This window comes from Mustela nigripes, chromosome 6, assembly GCF_022355385.1.
Source record: "Mustela nigripes isolate SB6536 chromosome 6, MUSNIG.SB6536, whole genome shotgun sequence".
NCBI classification, from domain to species: Eukaryota; Metazoa; Chordata; class Mammalia; order Carnivora; family Mustelidae; genus Mustela; species Mustela nigripes.
Window position 1 is genome coordinate 86,998,227 of NC_081562.1, and position 26,558 is coordinate 87,024,784.

Consider the following 26,558-nt stretch of genomic DNA (forward strand, 5'->3'; position numbering starts at 1 on the left):
CAGGGAGCCTGCTTCCCCCCCCCCCCCTCTCTCTCTCTGCCTGCCTCTCTGCCTACTTGTGATCTCTGTCAAATAAATAAATAAAATCTTAAAAAAAAAATGGTTTGACAGCCAGTACCCTAAACAACTTCTTGTCGAAGCACAGCAACAGATAACGTACCTAAAAGTTCCTACCAGCGGTATTAGCACAAAAACCAAAGTACCCATGTGTGTATACCTGTAGGAGAATGGAGAAAGAACTACAGCAGTGAAAACAAATAAACAAACAAACTAACTAACTAACTAACTAACTAACGTTACATGCTTCAAAATCTCACAAACAGAATGTTGGGGAGGGAAAAGCAAGTCATAGAATGTGTAACTCTACTGTTATAAAGTTTAAAGTTAGGCAGAACTAACCAATTGCTTAGGGTTTCCTATGCACATGGCAATAAAGAACAGCCAAGGAATGCTTAATACAAAAGCCCAGGATGCTGGCTACTTTGGAGATCGGATGGGTTCAGAGACAGAGGATATTGTGATCAGGAAGGGTCCCATGTGGAGCTCCGAAGCCACGGGTGGGTACGCCACGATTATTTTTATTACTGCTCCCCATTTCTCACTCCATACGCCCAAACTACTTGGCTCCACACATTTCCCCCACCTGAAGGACCCTTCCTTCCCTCTCCTCCTCCTTCCTTCAAGACGGGACCTCCACTCTTCCACCCGGGCTGACATAACAGCCCCTTCCAGCCCCTGTCAGAATTCTGCAATTATAACAAAGTGAGGTCACAAAGCCCCCAGGAAGGAGAGACTACTTCCTCAGAGGCAAGGATTCTGGGAGCTGCTTGGGCTGAAGCTGGGCTTTGGTGCTCACTGGAGGCTTGGAGGAGACAACAGCTCTCTTCATCATGGTGAGACTTGTCCACGTGGTGCACTGGGTCACATGGGGTGAGGGGTCTTAGACTCTGCCCAGATCTGTTGGACTCAGCCATGCTCAAGCTTGTCTGTTGTGTCTGCAGTTTTTGGGAATGGGAGCAGGAAAACGTGGGCTGTGGGACCAGGGCAGACATAGAGGGGAGATGATGTTACTTGCTGTCTGTTTCATATCCATTTCCCACTCCCCATCTGCCCTGGAAAGCAGCTGGCGCTGGGCTGGTGTGAACAGCACCTGTTCTCTGCTTAAAGAGTGTGTGGCTTCGTGTTCTTCTGGGTGTAGAGCAAAGAGCGTGGGCTTCAAATGCAGTCTAGCTCAGCTGCTGACTGGTAGGGTCACTCACAGCCCGCTGGGTCCCTACTTTCTCACTCGGCAGATGTAGTGAGACTCAGCTCACCCAGGGCAAGATAACGGAGACAGTGACATCCACCCGGCCTTCTTCATAGGTGGTCATGAGCCCCAGTGATGTGGAGATGAAGGACCTTGAATGGTATAAGGCACCATGATTGGTTCCGAGCCCAGGCTGGTAATAGACCAGTGTGCGGGGACAAGGCACAGGAAGGGGAAAGGCCCACTGGTCTTGTCCCTTGCAGAGAGTACTCCACATAGTGGCCCTAGTTTTGGGGAAAGAGCTAGAATCGGGATCCCTGTCACTACTAATAGCATTCATCGAGTTAAGGAAGTTTCTCCCCATTCCTAGATTTTTAGAAGTATTTTTAAAATTAGGAATCCCTGCTGGGTTTTTGAAAACGATTTTTCTATTAGTTGAGGTGATCATATGTGGTGAAGGACCATAACCGAGTTCCTGAAGTTTAATTACCTCAACGCTTGGAATAAGCCCTATGTGATCCCAGTCCACAGACTCAACAGAATGTCACCACACGTGGGGATCATTTGTGCCCTCTGCCCCTGTTACCTTAGGCATCTCCAGACCTGATAGAGCACCCTCCAGGGCACCTGCCAAGCGCATTTCATTCTCTATACAACCCTTGGAGATAGAAAAGATTACCGTCCTCACTTTACAGATGCAGAAACAGAGGCCTGGAGAAGTTAGAGGATCTGTCCATGATGGATGGTGGAGGGGCTGGTACTGGGATTGTCTTGCCGGCTTCAGCTGATGGCCTTGTCAGCTCTCATTTCCCTGAGCCTCCCTGTGCTGCTTCTACCCCACCCCGCAGTGCGAGGAGGTACAGGCGACCGTGCGGAAACCCACGCAGCACCTGAGGCACAGCAAGGAGGAGCTGAACAGGCTCAACCAGGCCATCCAGCGGCTGACTGCGGAGGTGGACAGTGCTAAGAGTCAGGTGAGGGGTGGCGGTGTGGGGGTAGCAGCGGCATGAGGAATGGTGGGAGGGTGTCCATTATCTGTGACAACTAGTCGGTCATCCCCTACCCTCTGGAATAGGTGGATAGAGTTTCTCCTTGTGAGTGTCTGAGCAAATGGAAGTGTGGCTGCATTTGCCTAGGACTCTCTGTCTTTCATGTGGGCAAGTAATTAACATGTAGATAAATATGTATCCTATGCATGTTTGTTTGCATATCACTTTTTATGTGTTGTACATTTTTGTGTCTGTGTGTGATGTTTGTCCTACGTAACATTAAACTTGAGCCCGTCTTCAGAAATAGCAAGATTTTTCCTAGAAATCCAGCTTTCTGGGTCCTCTTCAAAAATGTGCAAATTTAGCGGCATTTGGCTAGAGAAGAGAGGCCTCTGTCTTCTCTGTTGCCTTCACTTGCATGCCCCTGACCCCACCGCCCCAAGTTGATTCCTTTAACACAGAGCCAGAAGTCTCTTTGCCATTGACCGTCATCTGGGCCAGCACTGTTGTTATCCTTGTGGAAGACAGAAGGCACATGACCCCATGTCTCTAAATTCAAGAAACAAGACTGAAATGTGCAAGAGGTCCTAGTGATTGCAGGAGAATGAGACTGTGCATACTTCTTTATGGCATGGGATACTCTTGCTATACAGTTAACATTTGGCCTTTACCTTTTGATGCCTCTAACCGGGCTTCTGTTAGGCACTCAGGGTGGTGGCTCAGGCTCGAGACCTGAGAAAGGAGAGGTTCCCACATGAATGCTTTCTTTCTCCCCACTTCTCTGTCTCTCATCTGTCTCTCTTTCCCCCCAGCCGCTCCGTTGAGACCCCGGCTCTTGCTCTACCTGCAGAGGGAAGGGCTTTCTGCAGGTATAAGTATCTCAGGCTTTGAGGGGCTCACCTTTCTTCAGGAACGGATGGCTGTTCAGGTTCCAGGGGGTAACCCTGTCACAGTTCAGTCTCCCGCTCGCCTCAGCCGTTCTGATTCCCACCCCTCCCACCCCAGTTTCCTGAGCAGCAAACACATCTCAAAAGGCAAGCGTTCATCATCATCGTCGTCGTACAATCACCATCACCATCATCATCATCATCGCTGTATTTCCCCAGACACTACAGATGCTAGTTTCCTATGAGGAAAGGATATTCTTCTGGTTAATTTTCCTGATGGAACGCTAATGAGGTCTTCGGAAGCATTGGATGCTTCCTGGATCTGAGCTCCTATTAGAAAAGTCACACGTTAGGTGTGAAAGGTTCACTCTCAGCCAGCCCAGATGGCTGGCCCCAAGTCTCCATCCTGGGAGCCAAGCAGACACACACACACACACACACACACACACACACACACATCCATTTTTCGGAACAGGATCACCCATTCCTTACAATGATCTCTAATCCCTCGCTCACTCTCCAACCTTTGAGAAAGGTCTGGATCCTCGATGTGGGGGAGGGTGGGGACCAAGGATGTCCTGTCCCGTGGTCTTCCCTTTGCCCCCAGCCCTGTGAACTAGACAGAGGCACAGAGCCACGGGCTCTGCCGGAAGAAGGTGCCTCAGACAGCGCCCAGGGCAAGCTGGCTTGGCTGGAGGCCGCCCTGCAGAGAGCCAAGCACGACATGGTCCGCCAGCTGCGCGAGTACCAGGATCTCATGATCGTCAAGCTGGGCCTGGACTTTGAGATCGCCACCTACCGCAAGCTGCTGGAGGGCGAGGAGAGCAGGTGAGGGCTGGCCGGTGCTTTGGATGTGGCCACGGTGAGGAGGGCAGGGACGCAGGGAGGTCACTATCTGGGTCCTCGCCAGCTGGAGAGGGGTGGGAAGAGACGACCTGGGACTTGTTCTCCTGGAGCCAGTTTCTCCCCCACCAACTTGAGGGCCTTAAGACAAAATGTTCCAGCTGATGAGCACCTTTGGCACCTGGGATAGGACAACTTGTGAAGTCATTCACCTTCAGGAGCAGAGAGCCGGGGTCAGTCTGTCCATCTAGATAGCTGCAAGGACCAAGGCCCAGCCGGTGGGGGGGAATAAGGGTCTCCCCGCCTTCTCCTCGGTTCTGCCTTTCTTCCCCCAGTCCTGGGGAAGGCATGGTTTATGGGGAAGGCATGGTTTATGGCTTTTAATCTTAGACAGCAGAGATCCAAGGGCTGCTGGCTGCAGCTGGGTTCTCCAGACCGAGGGGAGGGAAAGGGAACCCACCATGCGTCAGGCAGCCTGCACTTATTTTCTCCTTTCAACCCCACAAAGCCCGTGGAAGGGAAGTGCTGTCATTCCCATTTTACAGATGGGGAAACTGAGTCTCAGGGTAAAAGCCCGTCTCAAGGACTCACAGGTAGAAAGTGACTGGATGAGGTTCAACCAGTGCTCTTCAGGTGGTGGAGCTATTTTCTCTGTAGTGTCCTTTAAAATGTCCCCCTTCACAGTTTCTTCTTTTAGGCTAGGTTTAGGTTGAAGAAAGATCTCTAGTCTTCTCCCTCCTCCAGGAAGTCATCAGTAAAACGGAGCTATCTGAATTTAAGGAGGAAGGATTAAGTTTAAGGTCCTGAGGAATGTGAAGCAAAAGGGTTGTGGTGATCCGAGAGAACCGGGAGCATGCGGGATGGACGGATCTCTGCCTGTAGGGGAAAGCCAGGAGAGTTTTGTTTTAAAGGATGGGGATTATTATACCCAGGAGGTATATTCACTCACTCACTTCCTCCTTCTCCCCTGCAGGCTTGGTCTGGGATTTGGGGCAGGGAGCTTCTGTAAGTAAATCTTAGACCCGGATTGAGTTAGGGAAGTCAAATCTTAGCCTCTCTTCTTTGGGTGTATTCTTTGGGGAAGGGAGAGGGGTCTGCTTCCAGTGTGTCTCTCTTTTTGGGAGTCTGTTCCTTCTCCTGGGAGTAATTCTTTTTGTGTGCTGGGGGGGAAGGTCTGGTGGTCTGTCCTTTTGGAGGGTGGTTTTGTTGGTTTGTCCTGGGGGGAGGGAGGAGCTTCTATGGGTCTGTCCTTGTGGAGGAGACTGTTTCATTCTGGCGTGGGAGAATCTGTGTGTCCGACTCCAGGGAGGGGGCATTCTGGAGTCTATTTCTTGGGGGAAGGGGCCTGTGTATTATTACTTTGGGGAGTTTGCACCGGTCTCCTGTGGGGGTGGAGGAGGGTCTTCGCATCTTCCTTGTTGGAGAGGAGTCTATCTGCCTTCGGGGGCGGAGCGGGAGAAGAAGGCTTCCTGTCCCCGACAGCCACTGTCTTCTCAGCCCTGGGAAACGCTTCCACCTGCGGACTCGGCTCAGCCTCGGGCCCCGCCCGCCTGCTGCCTCCCGGAGCGGATTCCGGCGCCCTGCAGACCCGCGCCCCTGGCGGCGGCTGCGCGCTCTGCGGCTCCCTCGCCTGCCTCGGTGGCTTAGGCTGCCGAGGCACCCGCGGATACTGAATGTTCCTGCCCAGCTGTGGAGAAGTCAAAGACCCCTAGCTCCTGCCCCCAAGGACTTGACCCTGTGCCTCAGACGCCCTCTCCCACGGAACTGGACCTCACTTCATCTTTCCATCATGGTCACCCCCCCCCCCCCCCCAACCTCACCCCAGAACGGAAAGTCTTGGAATCTAGCTTACGGAATGGTCACTGCCCTGTCCCCTGGGTGAAAACAGCCGAGACGCTGTGCCATTGGGGAAGCTTGGTGGTTTACCTGGACCGAGTACCCTGCTCCTCTGACCCACCCCCAGACTCCTCTTTCCCTGGGACTCCTCCTTTGCAATAAAAAGTTCTTCAGTGGACTGAGCCCCCCAGGGGCTGTTTGTGCCTGGATTCCTCAAGCTGTGTACAGAGCATGGTGGAAGCTGATCGGGTTTAACAGGGACAGGAGAAAAGGAGGAGACACTACCAGGAAGTTACCTCCCCTTGTGGTGTGTGGGTCCACATGACTTCAGTTGGCGGTGATATGAACCAGGCTCCTAAGGGCTGGGCGGCTGCAGGCCCCTGGGGGAAGAGAAAGAAGGGGTTAATTCCTCCTCAGATCTGCTTGTTCCCCAGCCTCATGGACCCTCTGCTGAGTGGCTGAGCTCTGCCTTCATTCATCCACTCACTGGCTCTGTGGAGGCTTACAGAATGGCCTCTGAGGGTCGAGTGTAGTGCGGAGTGAGCAAGGAACCTGGTTCTGGAAGGGAAGCAGGCCAGAAACCAGAAAACCAGGCCCGAAGAGAACGGCGTGAGATGGGGATGAGGACGAATTGTCCTCCCACTGCCCTGGCAGGGGCACCTGAAGACTTACCCTGGGGAAGATGGCCCTCGCACACTGGGGCTGGGGGATATGAACAGCACTGGGTGGCTGGGGGCCCCGGGCCCTAGTGACCTGTGACAAGTGACCTGATGGTAGGTTGGGAATGGCATACCCTGGTGGAGGAGTGTCTTGGGCGAGTCTTTGGAATCAGATGGAGAGTTCCAGCTTTGCCTCTACTTCTAGGTCTAAGGTGTAGTTTGCTCTGAGTTTTCACAAGGCAACTGGACTTTGGGGGGCAGAAGATAGGCCAGTTTGGGGTGGTGGGTGGCCAGAGAAGGGCTGGGTTTCTGGGCTCTTTCTTCGTCCCTTAGGCCCAAGAGAAGCTTCCATTTGGTGAGCTCACATTCTTTTCTGTTGCACAAAGGGTTACATCATTAACACATCTGGGAACAATGGTTTCTACTTTCTGTGTCCCTGGGTGGGGTGAAGGTGCGTCATTGGCAGGAGGCCCTGGCTTTACCTTTTAAGGAAAGCTAGTGCCAGGGTGTCTGCTGTGTTCTCCTGGGTCCTTGCCCAGAAAACAGGTATCCAAAGGGCCCCCTTCCCGGGTAAACAGAGCAGTCTCATGCAAGAGGAATGAGACGGAAACTTGGCTGCAAGAGTGCCTCCCACCTGAGGGGTGGGGGGTGGGACCCACTGGAGTCCCATTTGGTCAGACTGACACCCACGGTGTCAACGTTCTTGCCACACTCCCGAAGGGAAGTCACTGCCTGAAAGCAGAGCTGCCCCTCTGTGAGATTTCTCAGTTGGGCTCCATGTTCCCTGCATTTTGCCAAGAGGTAATGACATTCTGTGATTTTCAAGGTCAGGTTTTTCCAGCTCCTGCTGTGCTGATCATGTCAAGGGAAGTGCTGAAGGAAACCTCACCTAGGAGCTGTTGTCAGGACTTAGGGTGAGCGTTCTACAGCCTACATCCCTGAGGACTGGCTTGCTCCCATTTTCCTACTTCAAATCCCAAGCCTGATATCACTTCAGATCCCAAAGGCTGCCGGGTCAGGCTTGCGTGTCTTGCCTGGGCCACCAGCCATGCCTGCGGTTTGGGGACTGATTCTCTGAGTGGTTCCCCTGGCTACAGGCCACATTCCATGTTGGGGTGGGAGAGAACTGTCTGGTACATTTATAGAGAGTCATTTGCCAGCCTATTTAGAAGCATTGTTAGTAGAGGTGACTTCTGAAGGGAGGCAGGTTGTCACCGGAGTCGTCATGTCTCAGCAGAAGGAGGGGACCACTAGGGGTCAGCCTTCTGTTGGATCCTCATGTCTGCCTCACACTTAATAGTCTGGAAGCATGACAGATGTAACTTAGCTGAGTTGGCATCTCTACATGAGCCTCTCAAGGCTGGTGACTGTCCTGGTCACACAAATCCAGGGCCTGCCACGCAGTTGATATGAACAGGTTGAGAGAGGCTCTATGTTTTGTCCCCTCTGTCCTTGGATGCATTGGGTCCTTCTTCCACCATTAACACGTCTCACCCTACAGAAACCCCTTAGGAGTCTTTCGAGTCTAAATGCAATCCTTCCTGATATCATTCCAACCGTAGTGTCTCAGCTAGGCCAGCCGGGAGGATGGAAGGATCTGGATTCTGTTTCCAATCTTGCTGCTATCCTGGCCAAACGCTGCCATTTCTGAACCCCAGTCCTGCCCTCCCCAGATCTAACTGGTGTAGCTTCATTTATCCCTTTTAGTTGTCCTCTCTACCTGGCCTCTCTGCACCATGGTTTACCCATAAAATACGAATGTGCCTGTCACAGGGTTGTGTGAAAAATATATAGTGCTGAAAACATAGTAAGAATAACAAGCATAATTAATATCTCATGGACTGGGCTTTGGACGCCTTTAAAGAAGGCTCTACATGTCTAGAGCTGGCTGGTCTCTTGCTGCTCCAGCTGGAGCTCGGGTGTTTACAGGGCAGGAGGGGAGCTAGGGGAACATACTGGTTAGAGCTGGGGCTCCCTGGCCAGAGGGCCCCTCCCCATTATGACAGCTGACAGCACCGCCCTCACTACTCCCATCTTAGTCCAGTTCTCCATCTGGGACCCCATGGCCCCCCGCCACCAGCATGAGTCTCCCTGTGTGCTCACGCTGAGGTCCTATCCACAGGTACCCACAAAATAAAACTCCCCTCTTTGGCACATACACACATGCACACACACAATTGCACACTGGAAAGGTTCACAGTCACACACATGTGAGCTGTGCATTGATCTGGATACAATCACATTTTTGTACTCACAGACAGCTGTGCACAGACAGCTATACAGAACGAAGCTACGAATAGCGTGAACCCAGCACAGCTTGAGGTCTCCCCGCTTTCCCAAAGCTCCCAATCTCGTCCCAGCTCTTCTGAAGACTAACAGAGCTTTAAACCGGTAAGGGACCTTAGCAGCCATGTTACCTAAATATTTTATTTAACCAGTGAACACATGGAGGCCCAGAGAGAGGAGGTGACTTTTTAAAGGTCACACAGCAAGGTGTTCCTTTTTTTTTTTCACCATCTCCCCCCTCCCCACCACCATTTGGCATCATGAGTATTAGGTGCTTGATTCCTTCACTCTTGCTTCTCTCCCTGAGCCTGTGAAGGAGTGGGAAATCGAGGGAGTGAGGATTGTGCTCCTGGAGTAGTATAGGACCGAAAGTCAGAGCTGGAGGGGGGCTGAGTGAGAGTAAGTGCGGCCAGTCATTAGGGCCCTGCGGGGCTGCTAAGACCTGTGGGATATGAAGGGAAGAGTCAGCTGGAAGAGGTGAGAAGTTCATTGGAACTGGAGTCGCGGGTGGTTTCTAAACTGAAGGGTAGAGAGACGGAGCTCGGGTTTGGAACTCAGGTCGAGACTCCCGGAAGCCTGCTTCTGAGCCATGTGGTGTCACAGCACAGAGGGCTGGTTAGAGCAACTGCACACTCTGGAACTCTCCCAGGGTTCTGCCCTGCTCAGAATTCCGTCAGGTCGCGGGAGAGGCGGTATTGGTGGGTGGGAGGCCCTTGGATCCATCCTCTCCCTTCAAAGAGTGTCGTCTTTTCAGACCACTCACTTCTGGTCTCTCAATATTCTTCCTTATTTCTACTGCTCTGAGGGGTGGGGAGGGGGACTTAAATTTCTGTTACCGTTTTTTGGGGCCTGGGCCTGGAAGGTTAGAAACGGACCCTGCTGTACAAATGCGTATTCAGGGACTTGCCTTTGCCCATAGCGAAGCCGAGAGGCCGTCTTCCTGATTCTTTGCTCCTTGTCAGAGCTTCATCATTGTCAAGAGGGAAACAGTTCTCTGCATAAAGGAGCTCAATGGCCCCACAAGACATGGAGATTTCTCTATTTGCTGTCTCTGATCACAGATATAAATTTAATATGATGTCAATGTGTACATGTATTCAGTTTACGGATGTTGATGGGAGGCTGGCCACTGCTTCCTGGAGGGGTCTCCACTTTATATTCTGCAAATATATACTGCTAAAGGCAAGCCCATATCATGATTATTTTGTGGCAGGAATTGCCTGGATTGTTACATGTATGAAATTCCTAGTCCTCCCATCTGCCCTATGAGGTGCTCTTTTTTCATTCTCACTTTAGAGACGTGGAAATTAAGGCACAGAGCAGATAAGTAAATTGCCCAAGGTCACTGAGCCAGGCAGGAAGAGAGCCCAGTTTTAGACCCAAGTCATCTGGCTCCAGGGTCCATGTGCTCCCCTCTGTGCCAGCTCATCTTCTCGCTATGTGCGGTTTCCTATCTCAGAGGTAATTTGTCAGCTATGACAAGTCTCCAAAGCCCAAAAGGACTCCATTAAAAGAAAAAAAAGAAGTAGCCACATCAAAGGCTTTTTGAAAGTTTAAACTATGTTCATGTATTTACCCTTCAAGGAATCCTCATAAATGGCTCAGGCATGAGTCTTCCCCAGCAAAGCAATGACTGCTGTTTCCTTAAGCTTTGAGTGGTTGGTGACTCGAATTTTCATTATCCATCAGTTTATAGATACGCACAGGAAGTTTTCTGGGAGGCAAGTGTGGGTTGGTGAAATGACCATGAGTGGTGCACACAGGTTTCAAGCCCCAGCCAGACGCTGAAACTTGTAGGGTGCTGCCCTAATTCCTGAGCATCTCTGGCTGCTTCTTCTGCAAGGTGCATCATTGCGGATAAGATCATTACAGTCGTGTGTGTAAAATGACATCATGTAGAACCCTAGCACAATCCTTGGGGTCAATCTGAGACCACTGTGAGCCCAGGGACAGAGGAGATGGAGACCTCAGACTAGATCCTTTTCTGCTCCACGGGACTTTGGGGACCCTTCCATACCTGGACCCTTGTGGATAACAGAGATGCAGATACGGCTCAGAGTTGGCTACATTGATTTATTGGAAACACAGATCAAGACAGAGATGAACACGGCAGAGATGGAAGGGGAATATTGGGGGGATGGGGTGCGGCCATCACCCAGGGCAGCGTAGGGTGGGGCCCTTGTCCCGGCCCTCTGGCCCCTGAGCCCCCTTCCCACGGGTATCAAGGGGACGGGCGGCCCTTCCCAGCGCAGGCAGCACGGCTGAGGAAGAAGGGATCACGTACAGATACGAGAGGCTGGGAGTGGGACAGACCGTTCAAAGTGCCAGAGAAGTAGTCGAGAGCTTGCTCCACTGGGAGGCTGGGTGGGAGAGACCCCAGGCCAGAGGCTTGAGTTGGGGTGTCTAACATCTGCGGCAGCTGCTGGCGCAGGAGCCCACGCCACAGGAGCTGATGCCACAGGAGCCCACGCCACCAGTGCCCAGGCCACAAGACGTGACTGAGTTGCAGGGGCCACAGGGGGCACAGGGGGCACAGGGGGCGCAGGGCGCGCACATGCCCGTGCTCACCGCCAGGTTCCCGCTACAGGGGGCGCTGCACGCACTGCCGGTCACAGGCCGGGAGCCGGACACACAGAGGTCCCCGCAGACGACCCCGCCGCGGGAGCTGCTGACACCTGTGAACCCCAAAGGCCCAGTTAAAATTCTGGGGGTGGGTCATCAGCTTCCCCGATGACGTCCCTCCCCATGCCCTGAGCCCTGCATATTCAAAATCAGGAGAAAATGACTTACAACAGTAGGTGCATCTAGTTTCAAAGCTGCTCTGACTCCCAGTCCCTCCTGCTGTGATGCCAGCCCACCCACCCTATCATATTTAGCTTTTAGTGGAAGCCCTCACTCCAAACTCTGCCATCCCTTCTAGGAATGAAATAAATCCATGCACACAGGGGCTGTGTTACTCACAGACATTCACTGCGCCAACGCCTTCACATAGTCTGAGGGGGAAGAAGAAAAAGGCAACGTGAGTGATTCTACCAGAGTTGCAAATAGAGCTCCCCAAATCCTTGGGGTGGGGTCCATCCCTAGTGGTCAGGTTAGGAGGAGAGAGTCTGAGAGTAGCAATCCCAAGCCATGACCTCCCCCAAAGTGATGGATGAGAGGCTGTCCTAGATCCCTGGTCCTTCCCAGCCCAGGAGAAAAGGGTGCTGTTTATTCAAGGAGCAGGAATGAGCAGCTCAGAGCCTGTTTGGGCGGGGCCCCACCTCTGTTCTTCGCCTTCCAGCAGCCGCCTGTAGGTGGCGATCTCGATGTCCAGGCCCAGCTTGGAGTTCATCACTTCCTGGTACTCCTTGACCAGGCAGGCCATGTCCTGCTTGGCCTTCTGCAGGGCGGCCTCCAGCTCTGCCAGCTTGCAGCGGGCATCGCTCAGAGCCGTCTCGCCCTGCTGTTCCGATTGGGTCACTGCGGCCTCCAGCTTGGTGTTCTGGGGACCCAGAGGAGAACAAGGTGGGTTATGGCCCAGGTCTCTCTGTCCATTTTCTGGATGTATCCAGTCTCTCCCCTCCCCCATCTGGGAACACTCCAAGAGCAGACCTCTCCCTATCATCAGCTGAGTCTCCCCCAGGGACCACAGCCAGGGACGCTGATCATGCTGATGGCTTGGAGCATGAATGGTGAGATCCACTGGGGACACACATGCCTCTGTGACCTGGGATGCCCCAAGTGACACTTACCTGGCACTTGGCATTCTCAACCTCAGCCGTCAGCCTCTGGATCATGCGGTTGAGCTCGTTGATCTCTTCCTTGGTGCGGCGCAGGGTCTCCCCGTGCCGGATCACCGTGGCCTTCATCTCCTCACACTGGGGAGGGGGGGGGAACAGAGATGCTCCTGAGGCTCAGGATGCAGTCTCCCACCCACTCAGACACCACAGACCATTAGCAGGTTGTACAGTGCTCAGCCTGTGTGACCATACATGGCAGCCCTACCCAGACTGTATAACCTGAGAGTTGTCTGCTCTTCTGTTACCATCCAAGGGATCAGAATCCATGGACAAAAGAGGCCTTGTTATTATACACCTGGCTTCCCTCCTACTGCCGTGTCTAGGAGGCAGGTGCCTCCTCACCTTGCTGCGGTACCAGGACTCGGCCTCAGCCCGGCTGCGGCTGGCGATGTCGTCGTACTGAGCCTTGATCTCGGCCACAATGCAGTCCATGTTCAGGTCCCGGCTGTTGTCCATCTTAACGATGACCGAGGTGTCTGAGATGTGGGCGTTGAGAACGCGGATCTCCTGAAGACGGTCGGGGATGAGAAGATGGAAGGATCTTATTTACATCCCAGCCTCACTCACCAATCATCCCCGGTCTCCAGACCCTGCTCACATGACAGGCTCATAGCACTGGCCAGCCCAAATCCCTGGCCAACTCTTCATCTAGGCTAGAGCCCCACTTCCAGGCCAGCTGCTTCTTTCTGCCTGGACCAAAGCCCCTCACCTCCTCATACAGGCGCCGCAGGAAGTCGATCTCCTCGGTCAGGGCCTCTGCATTGGCCTCCAGGTCTGACTTGCGGAGGTAGGCGCAGTCCACATCCTGGAAAGATGGGGTGTCTTTGAGTGAAGAGGACCATGGTAGTCATCACTCCAAACTCCTTTCTTCTCCCCCATCCATGGAGGCCAGGGGAAAGGATTCCCAGTGTTCTTATTCCCATCTCATCTCCATACCCTTCTGGCCTACCCAGCATGGGCTTCACGACCTCTTGCCCTTCTGAGAATAAACCCCTTTGTGCTTGGAGATGGGCCACCAGCCTCTCCTCCTCTTGCGATCCCAGCTCTCTTTTTTACCCTCCCTATTCCAAGAAGCTCCTCAAATGGACTCCCTGGTTGGCCACCTCAACCCCTCCCAGGTCTTCCCACAGTCCTCCCACACTCCACCTGGCCACTGCTGGCTCTGGTCCATCCTCCCCCACACCTTGGGGCTGTACCCCTCCTTTTGGTCAGACTTCCCACAATGCTAGACAGGTCACTGTCCCTCAATAAAGAGACTGTGGCTATTCTGCCTCCCTGGGACCCCCAACAGAGACCACGACCTCTGAAGCAGAACAAGACATCCAGAGGTCAGCCCAGCCATCCCCATGCCCCAGGGCAGGGTGTTACTGGACATCCCAAGGTTATTGCCCTTCATCAGCGATCTGAATGAGTCTTTCATGATCTGATCTCTGAGATTTCCCATCCAAATGTTGTCAAGTCATGTACCCCACACTGAGGTTGAGACCCTCTGGGTCTCCCCAGGAAGAGTCTGTCATTCCAAGATCCCTGGTGGCTTTGCTTCCAGATCCCATGTTACTTACCTTCTTCAGGGCCACAAATTCATTCTCAGCGGTTGCTCTCAGAGAAACTTCCTCCTCATACCTGAGGCAGAAGAGGACAGAGAAGGAGGTCAGGGAAGGGCAGGTCTCCCCAGAGGCCATCACCACTTCATATCAGCAATATCAGGAACTTTCCAGCAGCTGGGACCCCTGCAGCTCTGCTGGATCCTTTCTTTCTGATTGGATCTGGCAGATGTCTGGGATTCTCTCCCCACATTGAACTGAGGGGTCTAGAGAGCCTATGTCTGGGACCTCATAGTCCATTCCCAAAGCTGCCATGAGGTCCCCCTCAGGACCCAAATAATGACTCAGCATGCAGGCCCAGGCTAGGATTGCACAGCAGCTCCACTGGGATACTGTGGCACCAGTATCCCTCCACTGGGTATCCATCAGGCTAGGGGCCTATACCACCTGTTACTCACCAGCACTCAGTACCCTAGGCAGTGGGACACCCAGAGCCCCAGGGCCCATCAGCCTCGAGGGACCAGATACTCAGGTCCTATAGGTGGGAACTGAAAGATCAGCAGAAAAAGGCCTGAAGCCTGCAGAAGCCCCTGTCCCCTGCCCACTGGGCCCAGGGGACAGGCTCTGAGAAGGGAAGACCAAAGTTGGAGAGATATGTGTGCTGGGGGAGTCCTGGGTTGGCATTCAGGCAGACCTCTGGGCACCAGTGGCACAGATGATAAGATCCTGCTGCACACTACCATCCCCTCCCCGGCCGGCATGGGCACTGACCCTTCTGGAAAATTCTTCTTAAGCCTATCCAATGGGCTCCAAGTCAAGTCCATTTCCTGTGCCCACATTGCTCCCAGCCACACTCACTTCTTCTTGTAGCCCTCCAGCACCTCCTGCACGTGGTTGAGCTCTGAGGCCAGCCTCCCGCTGTCGGCCTCCACGCACTCAGCCTCCCGCCTCAGAGTCTCGATGTAGCCCTCAAACAGGGGCTCCAGGTTGCTCTCGCAGCACTTGCGGTTCTGGTAGAACTGCCACTTGGTCTCCAGCAGCTTGTTCTGCTGCTCCAGGAAGCGCACCTGTGTTCAGGGTGGTAGGAGGGTGTCAGGTGGCTCCTGGTGTCCCAGGGCCAGTTTGGGGGTGGGCCCGACTGCTTTAGGGTAAAGTCCCAAGTCTGCAGCTGAGCAGAGATTTGGCAGAGAAGGGCAGTGGGAGACAAGGTGACTTCCGGCCTTTCTGATTGTCATGCATGTCTGCAGTGTCCAATGTAGGGATAGGAGCCAGGGTTGGGGAGGGTCAGTCCCTGCTCTCACGGAGACAGACAGATCCGGACCTGGTGAGTCTGGGTGGCATGTGGTTTGGAGCTAGCCAGAGGTGTCTGTTTTGCCTCTGAGCCCATGTTCAGCCTGGGTCCTGAACATGGGTGGAGTACAGGAAGGATGTGGCTCAGGACCCCCACCTAGAGGATGCCCCTGTGGTCCTCTTCCTAGTTCTTCTGTTCATTCTTGTGTCTGTGTGTGCAGACTGCCCTCTTGCTCTGGCCTGCCAGTTCCAAGCCTGTCTCTGTCTCTCTGTGGGGACCTGACTGCTTGAGTGGAGGTCGCCTGTACTAGCAACACTGTCAAATCAGGAACCTCTGCTACTGTTGTTTTTGGTCCACCTGGGCCCTGGGTGTGCTTCCCTCTCCTCCATCAGACTGGGAGCTCCTCTGAACCCTATGTCTCCTGTCCCTGACTCTCCTGAGTGCCTAGTCCAGGACCCAGAGGTTCAGGAAGGGTGTGATCAAGGGCACCCACCTTGTCGATGAAGGCAGCAAACCTGCTGTTGAGGCACTTGATCTGCTCCTTCTCCTCATGCTTCACACACTGAGCATTGGGGTCGATCTCCAGGTTGAGGGGCGTGAGGAGGCTCTCGTTGACAGACACGCTGGTGATGCAGGGTGGGCTGGGTCCACACACGCCTCCGGAGCGGTAGCCAAAGCTGCGGCCACAAGAGCCAGCGCGGAAGCCCCCACAGACGCTGTGGCTGCCAAAGCCCCCAGTGAGGCCGCGGTAGCAGGAGACTCCGCGGTAGGGGGCGGCCGTGATGCAGCAGCGGCCTGGCCGGGGCCCGCAGGCTGAGATGCAGCTGAAGGCTCGGCCACAGAATCCCGATCCGCACGTCATGGTGCTTCTGGACGTTGGGGCTTCGGAGTACAGGGATGAGGTCTGGAGTCTTGTGGAAACTCCAATGTGCTCTGCAAGGTGCCCCGGTCCTATTTATGCTCAGATCTGAAGGGCTTGGCTGTGCAGTTGGGTCAATTTGTGCTTTATAGGCTTGGGCGGTTAGTTGAGTCCAGCACCTCTTTAGAATGTGCTTTAATAATGGTGGAGTGGCCCGCACCCTCCTCTGTGTATGGGATGCCAGCCTCTGGGCTGCAGGGGGACTCAGCAATGTTTCATCTTCAAAGTGTCCTGTCAGCAGGCGTGTACTCACCAGAGACTGGGGAGAGAAGGGCAGGGCAGGGGAGGTGGGAAGGGGTCCAGGGGAGGAGAGGAGAAGGAAGACCAGATTCTGGGAGCAGCAGGGGACCTGTGTGATTGTCAGGGGTAGGTGGGAGGGGACCCAGGAAACACTGAGGTGTTAACAAATCACATCTAGAAGTTTCTATCTCAGTAGTAGTGGCCGAAGTGCGTTTGGAACACATATCTGCATTTCCCCCATCTCCATCTGTCTGGTAGGCTACTAAAATACAACCCCTTTCTCCTATCAAGCCAGCAGCTAGCAGCCTGCAGATTATTAAATATCTGCTTCAACATTCTTCTTCAACATTCACTATGAGAGTTTCCAAACATATAGAAAAGTTGAAAGCAGAGCATAACAAACACCCTGAAATGTTCCCCCTTAGTTATCTGGATTCAACTGCGGTTAACACGGTGCCATCCTTGCCTGCCTATTTGACAGTTACAGGAAGTATGACATGTATAGAAATTGGGACCATACCCATTGCACATTCAAGAAAATTAATATTTCCAAAGAATCATTGACTAGCCATTCCATTTTTAATTTTCCTAGTAGTCTCAAGAGGTTTTTTTTTTTTAATCGGTTTTATGTGACTTAACTTGTGGCTCTGTCCCTGTGTTTTAAACTGGAAGTTAACACTAGAGTTGGGCTGTTCATAAGGTAGCCTGTAGGTGTATGTGGTTAAAATTAAATAAGCCCAGAATGGAGTTCCCTCATTGCATGAGCCACATGGCCACACAGTCACTGATTAACTTTTTGACAGAGCTGATAAAGAACATTTCCCCCATCACAACAGCACTGCTGGATATTGCTGGTCTGGAGGCTTGATTGGGTTCAACTTAAACATTTTTGGGCAGACTACTTCAGAACTAAGGCTATAGTCTTATTATATCACCCCATGAAGCACAAATTTTCAGCTTGTTCCATCATCCGTGATGCTAAATCGGATCACTTGCACACATTTCCCATTTATAATTAGAACACCCTAGGAAAACATAAGTCTTATTTTGATAAGAGGATATTTTCTTTTCTTTTCTTTCTCCTTTTTTTTTTTGTCACTTCCTATATGATATCATACACGCCATAAACCATCTCCAATTCTTCCATCAACCCTAGGAAGTACATATCATCATCCCCATTTTACAAGAAAGGAAACTGAGGCTCAGAGAGCTTAAGTAACTTGCCCAGTGTCTCCTAGCTAGTTACCTTTGAATTTTTTGGAACCCAGGAGATGCCATGCCTTCTCACCTATAAGCTATGACAACACCTGGATTTCCTAATCTCTGGAAAATTTCAAGAGGGTAGAGAAAGTTGTTTAGGAGGGATATCTGTGGATTTATGACTGGGAAGAATCAGTCTAAGGAACTGGACAGAGTCACAGAGGGTTGGGATGGTTAGAATCAGGAAGGGCCCGGGGAGGTGGGAATGTAGCACAGGGACAATGTGAGGCTGGCACTGGAGGTCTGTAGGATGCATGGCTGAGAACTGAAGGAAAGGACAGAAAAAGGAAGCTTAAAATTTTTTTGTTTTAGATTTTATTTATTTATTTATTTATTTATTTATTTGTCAGGAAGAGAGAGAGAGAAAGCACATAAGCAGGCAGAGAGGCAGGCAGAGGCGGAGAGAGAGGCCGGCTCCCTGCCGAGCAAGGAGCCCAATGCAGGACTAGATCCCAGGACCCTGGGATCATGACCTGAGACGAAGGCAGTGACTTAACCCACTGAGCCACCCAGGCATCCCTAAATTTTTTTAAAAAAGATTTATTTATTTATTTATTTGAAAGAGAGAGAGGGAAGGAGAGGGAGAAACAGAGTCTGCGATGAGCCTGAGACCAAGACCTGAGCCGAAAGCAAATGCTTAATTGACTGAGTCACCCGGGCGTCCCCAGAAAAGAGCAGGTGTAGTTATTTGTACACATCTGGTGTACTGTTGGTGTCTTGACAGAGAGTACTGTGTTCTCCTTACCTATGAAGCACCCTACTCCAATAGAACAGGTCTCGAAAAATGAGCTCACGAAGTACAGAGATCTGCATTAAGTCCAAGAGAAGAAAAGAGAAGCGTGAAACGATGGGGCTGGAAGCCCCCTGAAGCTGCTGTGTCTTGGGGTAAAGGCAGGCTGGGTGGTTTAGGGAACGAGGAAGGGGCGGGGTGGATGGGAAAAGGGAAGGTGGGAGAGCAGACCAGGGCTTGGGGGAGGGGTGCCTGTGTGAAACATTCAGGGGTGACGCCTTGTGACAGGACAAACATGGGCTCAGGGACTGTGTCAGCCATCTGGACATCCAGAGGAGGGTGTGTCACCTGGTGTCACTTTATGTGTTTGGTGAGCTGGGCCAACACTTCCGAGACCCTTTATACCCTCATCACAGTTCTAGGCACTGCCCACAATTGAGCCCCAGTGCTCCCTGCAAGTCAGCTCGTGACCTGAGGAGAAGCGCCATGAGTCAAGGTGCATCTCACACATGTGCTCCCTTCTGCCCCAGTGTAGTTCCTTATAAAAAAATGACATGCATAAACATAAGCTAATTACTAATGGCTGGCCCTTCCTCAACAATTTTAAAGAAACAAGATACAAAAAAATTCAAAGGGGACAAAATTTTGCTAAACTGCAGGCTGATATATTTTGGAGACCTAAAAGGACATTCAATCTGTATGTTTAATTGGAGTAAAAAGACTTGTGGAGGGGGAGGGGGAAGAGAGAAGGGAGGAAGTTTGGCCAAATCTTCACTGTAGTCTTTGCTCTGGCTATATGAGCTTTATAGGAGGTAAAATTGTGCTATAGGTCACCCACATGAAAGAATGTATAGGGGATGAGCCTGCCACCTATAGGAAGAAAGAACACAAATGTGTAACTCAAGAGCTTCCTAGGAGCCTCATTCTGATTGTTCTTCCTTTCTTTCTGGCCTAGGGACAACTCCTCTCTGGGATTTTTGTTGACTCATTCCCTTGCTTTCCTCTGCAGTTTTAGAACCAATGCATGCCTCTCTAAAACATAAATTATTTAGCTTTCCAGTTTTTTAAAAAAGATTTTATTTATTTATTTGACAGATCACAAGTAGGCAGAGAGGCAGGCAGAGAGAGAGGAAGGGAAGCAGGCTCCCTGCTGAGCAGAGAGCTCGATGCGGGGCTTGATCCCAGGACCTTGAGACCATGACTTGAGCTGAAGGCAGAGGCCTAACCCACTGAGCTACCCACGCGCCCCAGTTTTCCAGTTTTTAAAAAAAAAGATTTTATTTATTTATTAGACAGAGAGAAGGAGCAAGAGAGCATAAGCAGGGGGAGTAGCAGAAGGAGAGAGAGAAGCAGGATCCCTGTTGAGCAGGGACCCCAGTGAGGGGTCCATTGCAGAATCATGATCTGAGTTGAAGGCAGACACTGAACTGTGTGAGCCACCCAGGTGCCCTTCATGTTCCAGTTTTTGAAGTTTATATAAATGCGATTATAATGTGTGTATTCTTTCGTGTCTAGTTAAGTTTGTTCAGTATGGCTTCCTGTAGCTGCATTAATGTTCATTTTCACAGTGAATTGTACTCATTGTACAATGCCACAATTTATCTCTCCACACTGATGGCCTCAGGGATGTTTCTAGAGTTTGTATTATGAACAGAGTTGTCATGAACATTCTTTTCCATGTCTTAAGGTATATTTACACAAGAGTTTTTCTAGGGTGTGTGGTTATTTAAAAAAAATTATGCAAGTAGTATATGCTCAGTGTAGAAAAACATTTTATGAGAATTCTTCTAAATTTAAAAAACATAATTTTTCTTCATACTAGATACTATGTTAATTGCCCAACAAGCATTAATTTTAATTTTTATAATTAGCCTCTGAGGCAGGTGTCAGGTGAGGACACTGAGGCCTAGAAGGTTAAAAGTTTTGTAGGTTGTGTAGCTAGTGGCAAAGCTGGTGCTCAGAGTCTGCTGGTGTGTTTGATCCCAGTGGAAGGGATGAGTTTATCTCATTGCACTCCTATCTGTCCGTCTACCATCATTAGAAGTATCACACAGTAGATAGTGTTTGTATATAGCATGTTAACACACACTCTCACTAACAGCCCCCCCCCCCCCCGATCCTCTTCATGGCCCTTTACAGTGCTTTCAGGGTTCAGGACCTGAGTATGGAGGGGAGCTCACCCTTGTTTGTGGTAAGCATCCAGTTATAAGAGAAAAGCTGGACACACACACCTAGATTGTGAACAAAAAATACAAACCTCACAATATACCAATGAGCACAGATGTTTGGTTCATGGATATATTCCAAGGGCTTGGCACATAGTAGGTGCTCAATAAATATTTGTTGAATGAATGAAATGAATAACAACTGTATATTAAATGCTGAGTAATGGAGCCATCAAAGCTTGGTGGTTAATTGTGCAAAGCTTTCTGGTAGGTTGGGGTGATGATCGGATGAAGCAGACCAGAGGGCAGCCATTCCTGGGAGTGGGGGTTGGGTGGGGAGACATTCCTGACTGAGGCCTGAAGGAGGGATGAAGTGAGTAGATGTGTCTTTGACCAAAGTGAAGTCCTTGACCTGAATAATGACAGAAGTGGTAGGGAAAGGCAGCCAACAAGACCAAGAATCCTGAAGGCCATGGGAAAAGTAGAAACTGAGTGAGGGCAGGATTGAGGAAGGAAAAAGAGAAGTGGATGGGAGCTAGATTTCTAGGGAAAAGAAGGGAGAAGATGCTTGGTCTTAGATTAGTACTCTCTAGAGCTATTTGGAAGGACAAAGACCATCTGGGGGAGGGGCAAAGAGAATGGAAGGGAGGGGAGATCAGCGGAGATGGCGGGAAGGGGAGGGACATGGAGGAGAACGGAGGAAAAACTAGGAGACCCATGGGAGAATGGTGGGGGGACACTCCAGGGGTGGAAGAACAGGAAAAGGAGGTTGATGGGGGAGGGAGAGCAGCACCGAGGGCAAAGTATGGACATATCTGAAGAGGTGGGCAATATTGGCTTCAGCTTTTCAGCAATGAACCCTCATAGCCTGGAGGAGGTGCAGAGTTTGAACCTGATTAGTGGGATGGACTTCTCCAAAGGCAGAGCTACTGAGTTAGTCTTCATCCACTTCCCCTCTTCCCCCAGGCTACCCACAAAGGCCTTTGGCCCCTCCTTCCTCTGGTGAATTCTTATGCTTAATTGGCCACTGTCCCAGGCTGTTTTGCCTGAGGAGGCAGGGCTCTCTGACTTGGATCTCTCAACTCAAGAATCTAGTTGTCCTGCCTGTTAGCTGGCCTAGGGTCAACTCCCTCAACAGCCTGAGTTTTATATGAATAGCCTCTCCTTCTCCCATCAACTCTCCTCACTGAAACCTGCTCTGCATCTGCTTTCTGTGAATAGAAAGCATGAGCTGCAAGGTTAGAAAGGGCACAGTCCTTTGGATACCTGCAAGCCTAGTGTGTAGATGCTTTGGTACCCTCAAATATAGAGTCCACAGGCTTCCTGCCACCCTGTAGCTTTGAAACAGAATCCCAGAGACAGTACTCCCTTGCCTCTGAGGTCTCTGCTTCAACTGGTTCTCCACTATCACAACATCTCACAGTCCCAGACTCTCCTGCAAGGGTGCTCAGGTTTCCCTACTGTCCACTCTCTGAAATACCTCCATGCACACCTTTTCACCAATACTGCCCCACCTACTTCGTTACAGATGTCTGTTCTCACCCTTTCCAGGGAGCCTTTCTTACCTTTCCCATTCTACATCACCCCAGAATGGGCACTATCAGAAGGCACTGCATTCCTGAGCAACTGATGATATAGCTGAAAAGCAGCCCTCTTCAGACGTCTGGACTTTCTCATGAATGTGGGTCTGTCTTCCCTGTCAGATTAGGAGTTCCAGAATCTGTATCTCCTTCCTCCTTTTAGCGCCTTCCTCCCTTTTTCCAAAATTAAGACAGGCTTCAGCTTATGGTAGTGATATAGCCATCACATAATCACTGAATTCCCCAACAAGATTTTATCTCATCTAACCCACCACCCATTTGGGGGAATCTGCCTTATAACATTCTTCACAGGAGAAGGATGGACTGAAGGGAGGTGTGAACAAGAGCTTCCTAATGTTAAAACCACCAGATTTGCCCCTTCTTTTCGGGTGTCCCTTGAACCAAGATCCACTTGGGCTAAAAAAGGAGGTTGTAACCTCAGATCAGCAAAGTTTTGTTTTGTTTTGTTTTTTTGTTCTGAGTCAGTCTAAGTCAGTCTGAGTCAGTGGGTGAAGTCCATCCCACTAATTAGGTTCAAACTCTGTACCTCCTCCAGGCTGTGAGGGTTCATTGCTGATGGTTTTTTTGTTTACCCTGTTTCAAAAAACTTGGTGGCTGCTCCAGAATAAATAATTTTTCTCTCTTACACAAAGCTTCCCTAAATGGGAGGCATAATGCAAGTTCCTTTAGGAAACAATGACTACCTGCTCTCCTTCTGGGAAATTCTCCTCAAGTCCAACTTCCACCTGTCCAGCTATAGTGAAAATCTGACTTCTCTTGTTCTCTTTGGAGTTCCATTGTACCTGGATGGGTGGCATATCCCCCACCTTCAACTTTGTGATATCCCTGGGCTACTGACAAATCAAGAGGTTTTAGGATCAGGCAAAAAAGCAAGAAAAATGAGTATGTTATTAATTAATGTCTGAGGATTTCTGGTGGTCTGTTAAGGCCAAAGAAGAAATAAATATTTATGAATTATTAATAGATAACAGACTTTTTGGACTGCCCAAGTTTCTCTTTTTATCCAGTAGTGCAGTTGTCCAAGGACTGGTGACATTATCCCTTTGCCTAAGAGGAGAGATTATCACTGGGCCTTCCCTGGGGACTGTTGGGCTAGAGTGGGGATTGAAGGAGGGACATTTGGTTTGGGGTTCTTTTCCAGGATACAAGAAATGACTATGGCCAAAGGTCTCAGGTCCTCCCTAGTCCTTAGAGTGATCCCATGGTAGAATAAAAGTACATAGCATTTCCTGAGCACTTGCTACGTGCCGGGTGCTGTGTTAAGCGTTATCCATGTATTTAATCTAATCCTTTTACCAGTCCTTTTAGATAGACACCATTAATGGGAGTTTTACATAGGTGGTTTAGGAACGTGGGTAGGTATATTCCATCAAACCTACTGGTATATCTACAGCAGCAGCATTAGCAGCAATAACAACTTCTAATATGATTACATAATTAGAGTGTGTCAGGCTCTGTTCTAAGTGCTTTACGCGGATTAAGTCTTTTAATCCTTACAACAACTTTATGAGGTGGATACTATTATCCTCATTTTATAAATCATGACATGAGGTACAGAGAGGTTAAGTAATTATCTGAGATTACATAGCTAGAAAGTGGCAGGGCTGGACTTTAAAACTAGGCATTTTGGAATCTGGGTCTGTGTTCTTAACTGCTATGCTGTATATTTAAACTTTTTTATTCTCAATCATATTAAGAAATAATTTTGTGTAGTGACAAAGTACTCACATACACACATACCACATACAATTGAAACAAAAAGGAAATGATATCTTATTTTTACTACATATAATGCACTCTATTCTATTTTCTATTCTACTCTACTTGATTTTATTTTAATCTATTTCATTAAAATTCTGTTTTTTTCTGGGTGCCTGTGTGGCTCAGTCAGTTGGGCTTTCAGCTCAGGTCATGATCCCAGGATCCTGAGATCAAATCCCATGTGGGGGTTCCTGCTCAGTCAGGAGTCTGCTTCTCCCTCTACCCCTGCCCCTTGCTTGTGAGTGCACTCTGTCTCTCATGTGCTCTCTCTTTCTTTCAAAGAAGTAAATAAAGTCTTTAAAATTTTTAAAAAATATTTAAAAATATTAAAAATTAAAAAATTTTAAAAATTCAATGTGAGGGGCACCTGCACCTGGGTGGCTCAATGGGTTAAAAAGCCTCTGCTCAGTGGGTTAAGCCGCTGCCTTCGGCTCAGGTCATGATCTCAGGGTCCTGGGATCGAGTCCTGCATTGGGCTCTCTGCTCAGCAGGGAGCCTGCTTCCTCCTCTCTCTCTCTCTGCCTGCCTATCTGCCTACTTGTGATGTCTCTCTGTCAAATTAAAAAAAAAAAAAGCCTCTGCCTTTGGCCAAGGTCATGATCCTGGGGTCCTGGGACTGAGCCCCCCATCGGACTCTCTGCTCAGTGGGGAGCCTGCTTCCCCATCTCTCTCTGCCTACTTGTGATCTCTGTCTGTCAAAAAAAAAAAAAATCAATTAATTCAATGTGAACTCTGAAAAAGAAAAATTTTTTAAAAAGCACCACAGCTTCTTAATTATTTGAACAAAGAACATCTGCACTGTGCTCTGGAGTTTACTGAGCATGTGGACATCTCCGTAATTTTCCCAAAGGAAAGACTTAACGTACTTCCCAAAGGAATGAAGTGCCTTGCCCTCATATCACACAGAACTATTCATGGAAGACTCCCATCCAACCTTTTGAGTTCAAGGCCCACACTATACACACTACGGGTGGCACACACCGATATGGGTCTGTGATATCTTTTGACATCTGCCAAGGTTACTGACAGGTTGCTGTAAAGGGAACGGGGTTATAGGATTGGTATAGCACAGGAAATGGCACAGATCTGAGGTAGGGGGGAGGTGGTGGCAGTGGGCTGGATACCCTCCTCATGGCTCTATCTAGCTTTATTCTGAGCTAAATGTATTCTGTATCTATCTCTATTCTCTGTCTAGATTGTATTCTGAGCTAAATGCTATCCAGACTTATAACAGTAGTGTCTACTCCAAGCTTCCTGGACCCAGGAAGAAAGTGGATGTTTGAGGTGAAATCCAGATATGCTATCTTTTCTTGGGGCCTTGTTGGAAATAGTTGGGCATTCCTTTTTTTTTTTTTTAATTTTACTTATTTATTTGAGAAAGAGCGTGAGAGAGAGCTTGAGAGTGAAAAGGGTCAGAGGGAAAAGCAGACTCTCCACTAAGCAGGGAGCCTGAAGCAGGACACAATCCCAGGACTCCAGGATCATGAGCTGAAGGCAGTAGCTCAACCAACTCAGCCACCTAGGCACCCAAGCTGGGCATTCCTGAAGCCAGTGAAACCACTATGTGCCCCCTTAGGCCCCATGGAAGAGTCTTAGGAAGGGAATGCCTCTTCTCAGCATAGGCTGTCCAGGACTGTCTAATAAGTTCGCCTAGGGACTGGTCTGTGTGCAAATCAAGGTAGATGAGAATGCACATGAGGTGAGTATACGTGTGTGTGAGATTGTGGGTGGGAGGGCCAGTATGTGAATTCATGGTGTGTGTGTATGTGTGTGTGTGAGACAAAGAGAGAGAGAGGGAGAGTCATAAAGAGTATGTTGATAGGTGTGGGTGAGGGTTTGGGGCAGGTGTGGGGGTGTTGGAGCTTTGGCGGTGGAGAAATGTGCTAACGGTGTGTGGGAAACCACCAGGCACACCCCTTTTCAAATCATCTTCTGTTAATCTCATAGTCTCCCAGGGTCCCAAGGCCGGTTTGATCAGCACCATGGACAGCAGCAGAAACATCTTAAATTGGGCGGGTACAGGAGCCCTAGCCCGGCCTTTCTCCTCCCTCCATTCTAATGAGTCATTGCTTCCCCCCATCCTGGAATCCCTGAGTTCTGCCACATGTGTACGGGAGAGCCTGTGGGGAGCGTGTGGGGGAGGTGAGCTGGGCTTTTGAAGATAAACATTGTGGATTTTAGGGTAAAAGGCCATAAATATTTGGCCACATCTGGCCCCCAATTAAGCACATTAAGGGAGGAGCCAAGGCAGCTAAACAACCCAAGCCAATAAAGACATCTAATTGTCCCTAATCCATGGACGCATTAGGCTCTCCGTATATATAAAAGGCCCAAAGATGTCCGACACACAGACACTTCAGCCACTGTGCCTTCCATTAGTACGACTCCCTCCTCAGAGCTTCCCTTGCCCCAAGAAACACCATGACTTGTGGATCTTACTGTGCTGGCCCCGCCTTCAGCTGCAGGTCAGCCTGTGGGCCCCGGCCAGGCCGCTGCTGCATCACGGCCGCCCCCTACCGCGG

At 50.3% G+C, this 26,558-nt stretch overlaps 3 protein-coding genes across 4 annotated transcripts in view; 2 read left to right on the forward strand and 1 right to left on the reverse strand.

Annotated features, from left to right (window-relative positions):
- Positions 1-1,418: 1,418 nt before the first annotated feature.
- Positions 1,419-5,910, forward strand: LOC132020339 (keratin, type II cuticular Hb5-like). The gene is made up of 5 exons (XM_059404519.1): positions 1,419-1,442; positions 2,095-2,220; positions 3,730-3,950; positions 4,939-4,970; positions 5,463-5,910. The coding sequence occupies exons 1-5, from the start codon at positions 1,419-1,421 to the stop codon at positions 5,636-5,638; spliced, it is 579 nt and encodes a 192-aa protein (XP_059260502.1). The 3' UTR covers positions 5,639-5,910.
- A 5,239-nt stretch (positions 5,911-11,149) lies between these two features.
- LOC132020700 (keratin, type II cuticular Hb1) lies at positions 11,150-16,222 on the reverse strand. Of its 2 annotated transcripts, XM_059404851.1 has the most exons (10): positions 15,854-16,222; positions 14,928-15,136; positions 14,088-14,148; positions 13,235-13,330; positions 12,868-13,032; positions 12,478-12,603; positions 12,007-12,227; positions 11,708-11,739; positions 11,286-11,421; positions 11,150-11,189 (listed from the first exon to the last, which is right to left on the reverse strand). In XM_059404851.1, the coding sequence occupies exons 1-10, from the start codon at positions 16,220-16,222 to the stop codon at positions 11,150-11,152; spliced, it is 1,455 nt and encodes a 484-aa protein (XP_059260834.1). The 2 variants fall into 2 exon arrangements, with proteins under 2 accessions (XP_059260834.1, XP_059260833.1); XM_059404850.1 differs by having other exon boundaries at positions 11,150-11,421.
- LOC132020340 (keratin, type II cuticular Hb6-like) overlaps positions 16,221-26,558 on the forward strand; it is an 18,365-nt gene continuing 8,027 nt past the window's right edge. Inside the window, exon 1 of the mRNA XM_059404520.1 lies at positions 16,221-16,262. Within this exon, the coding sequence (XP_059260503.1) occupies positions 16,221-16,262 (42 nt within the window). The remainder of the gene's footprint in view (positions 16,263-26,558) is intronic.

Bases quoted from the DNA above. Each gene is read 5' to 3' on its own strand.
- LOC132020339 (XM_059404519.1), top strand. From the start codon at position 1,419: ATGATTGGTTCCGAGCCCAGGCTG. The intron at 1,443-2,094 runs GTAATAGACCAG...CCCACCCCGCAG, and splicing joins TTGGTTCCGAGCCCAGGCTG to TGCGAGGAGGTACAGGCGAC. The intron at 3,951-4,938 runs GTGAGGGCTGGC...TCTCCCCTGCAG, and splicing joins CTGGAGGGCGAGGAGAGCAG to GCTTGGTCTGGGATTTGGGG.
- LOC132020700 (XM_059404850.1), bottom strand. From the start codon at position 16,222: ATGACGTGCGGATCGGGATTCTGTGGCCGAGCCTTCAGCTGCATCTCA. The intron at 13,033-13,234 runs GTGAGGGGCTTT...GACCGTCTTCAG, and splicing joins TGCGGCGCCTGTATGAGGAG to GAGATCCGCGTTCTCAACGC. The intron at 12,604-12,867 runs GTGAGGAGGCAC...CCCCCTCCCCAG, and splicing joins AGTCCTGGTACCGCAGCAAG to TGTGAGGAGATGAAGGCCAC.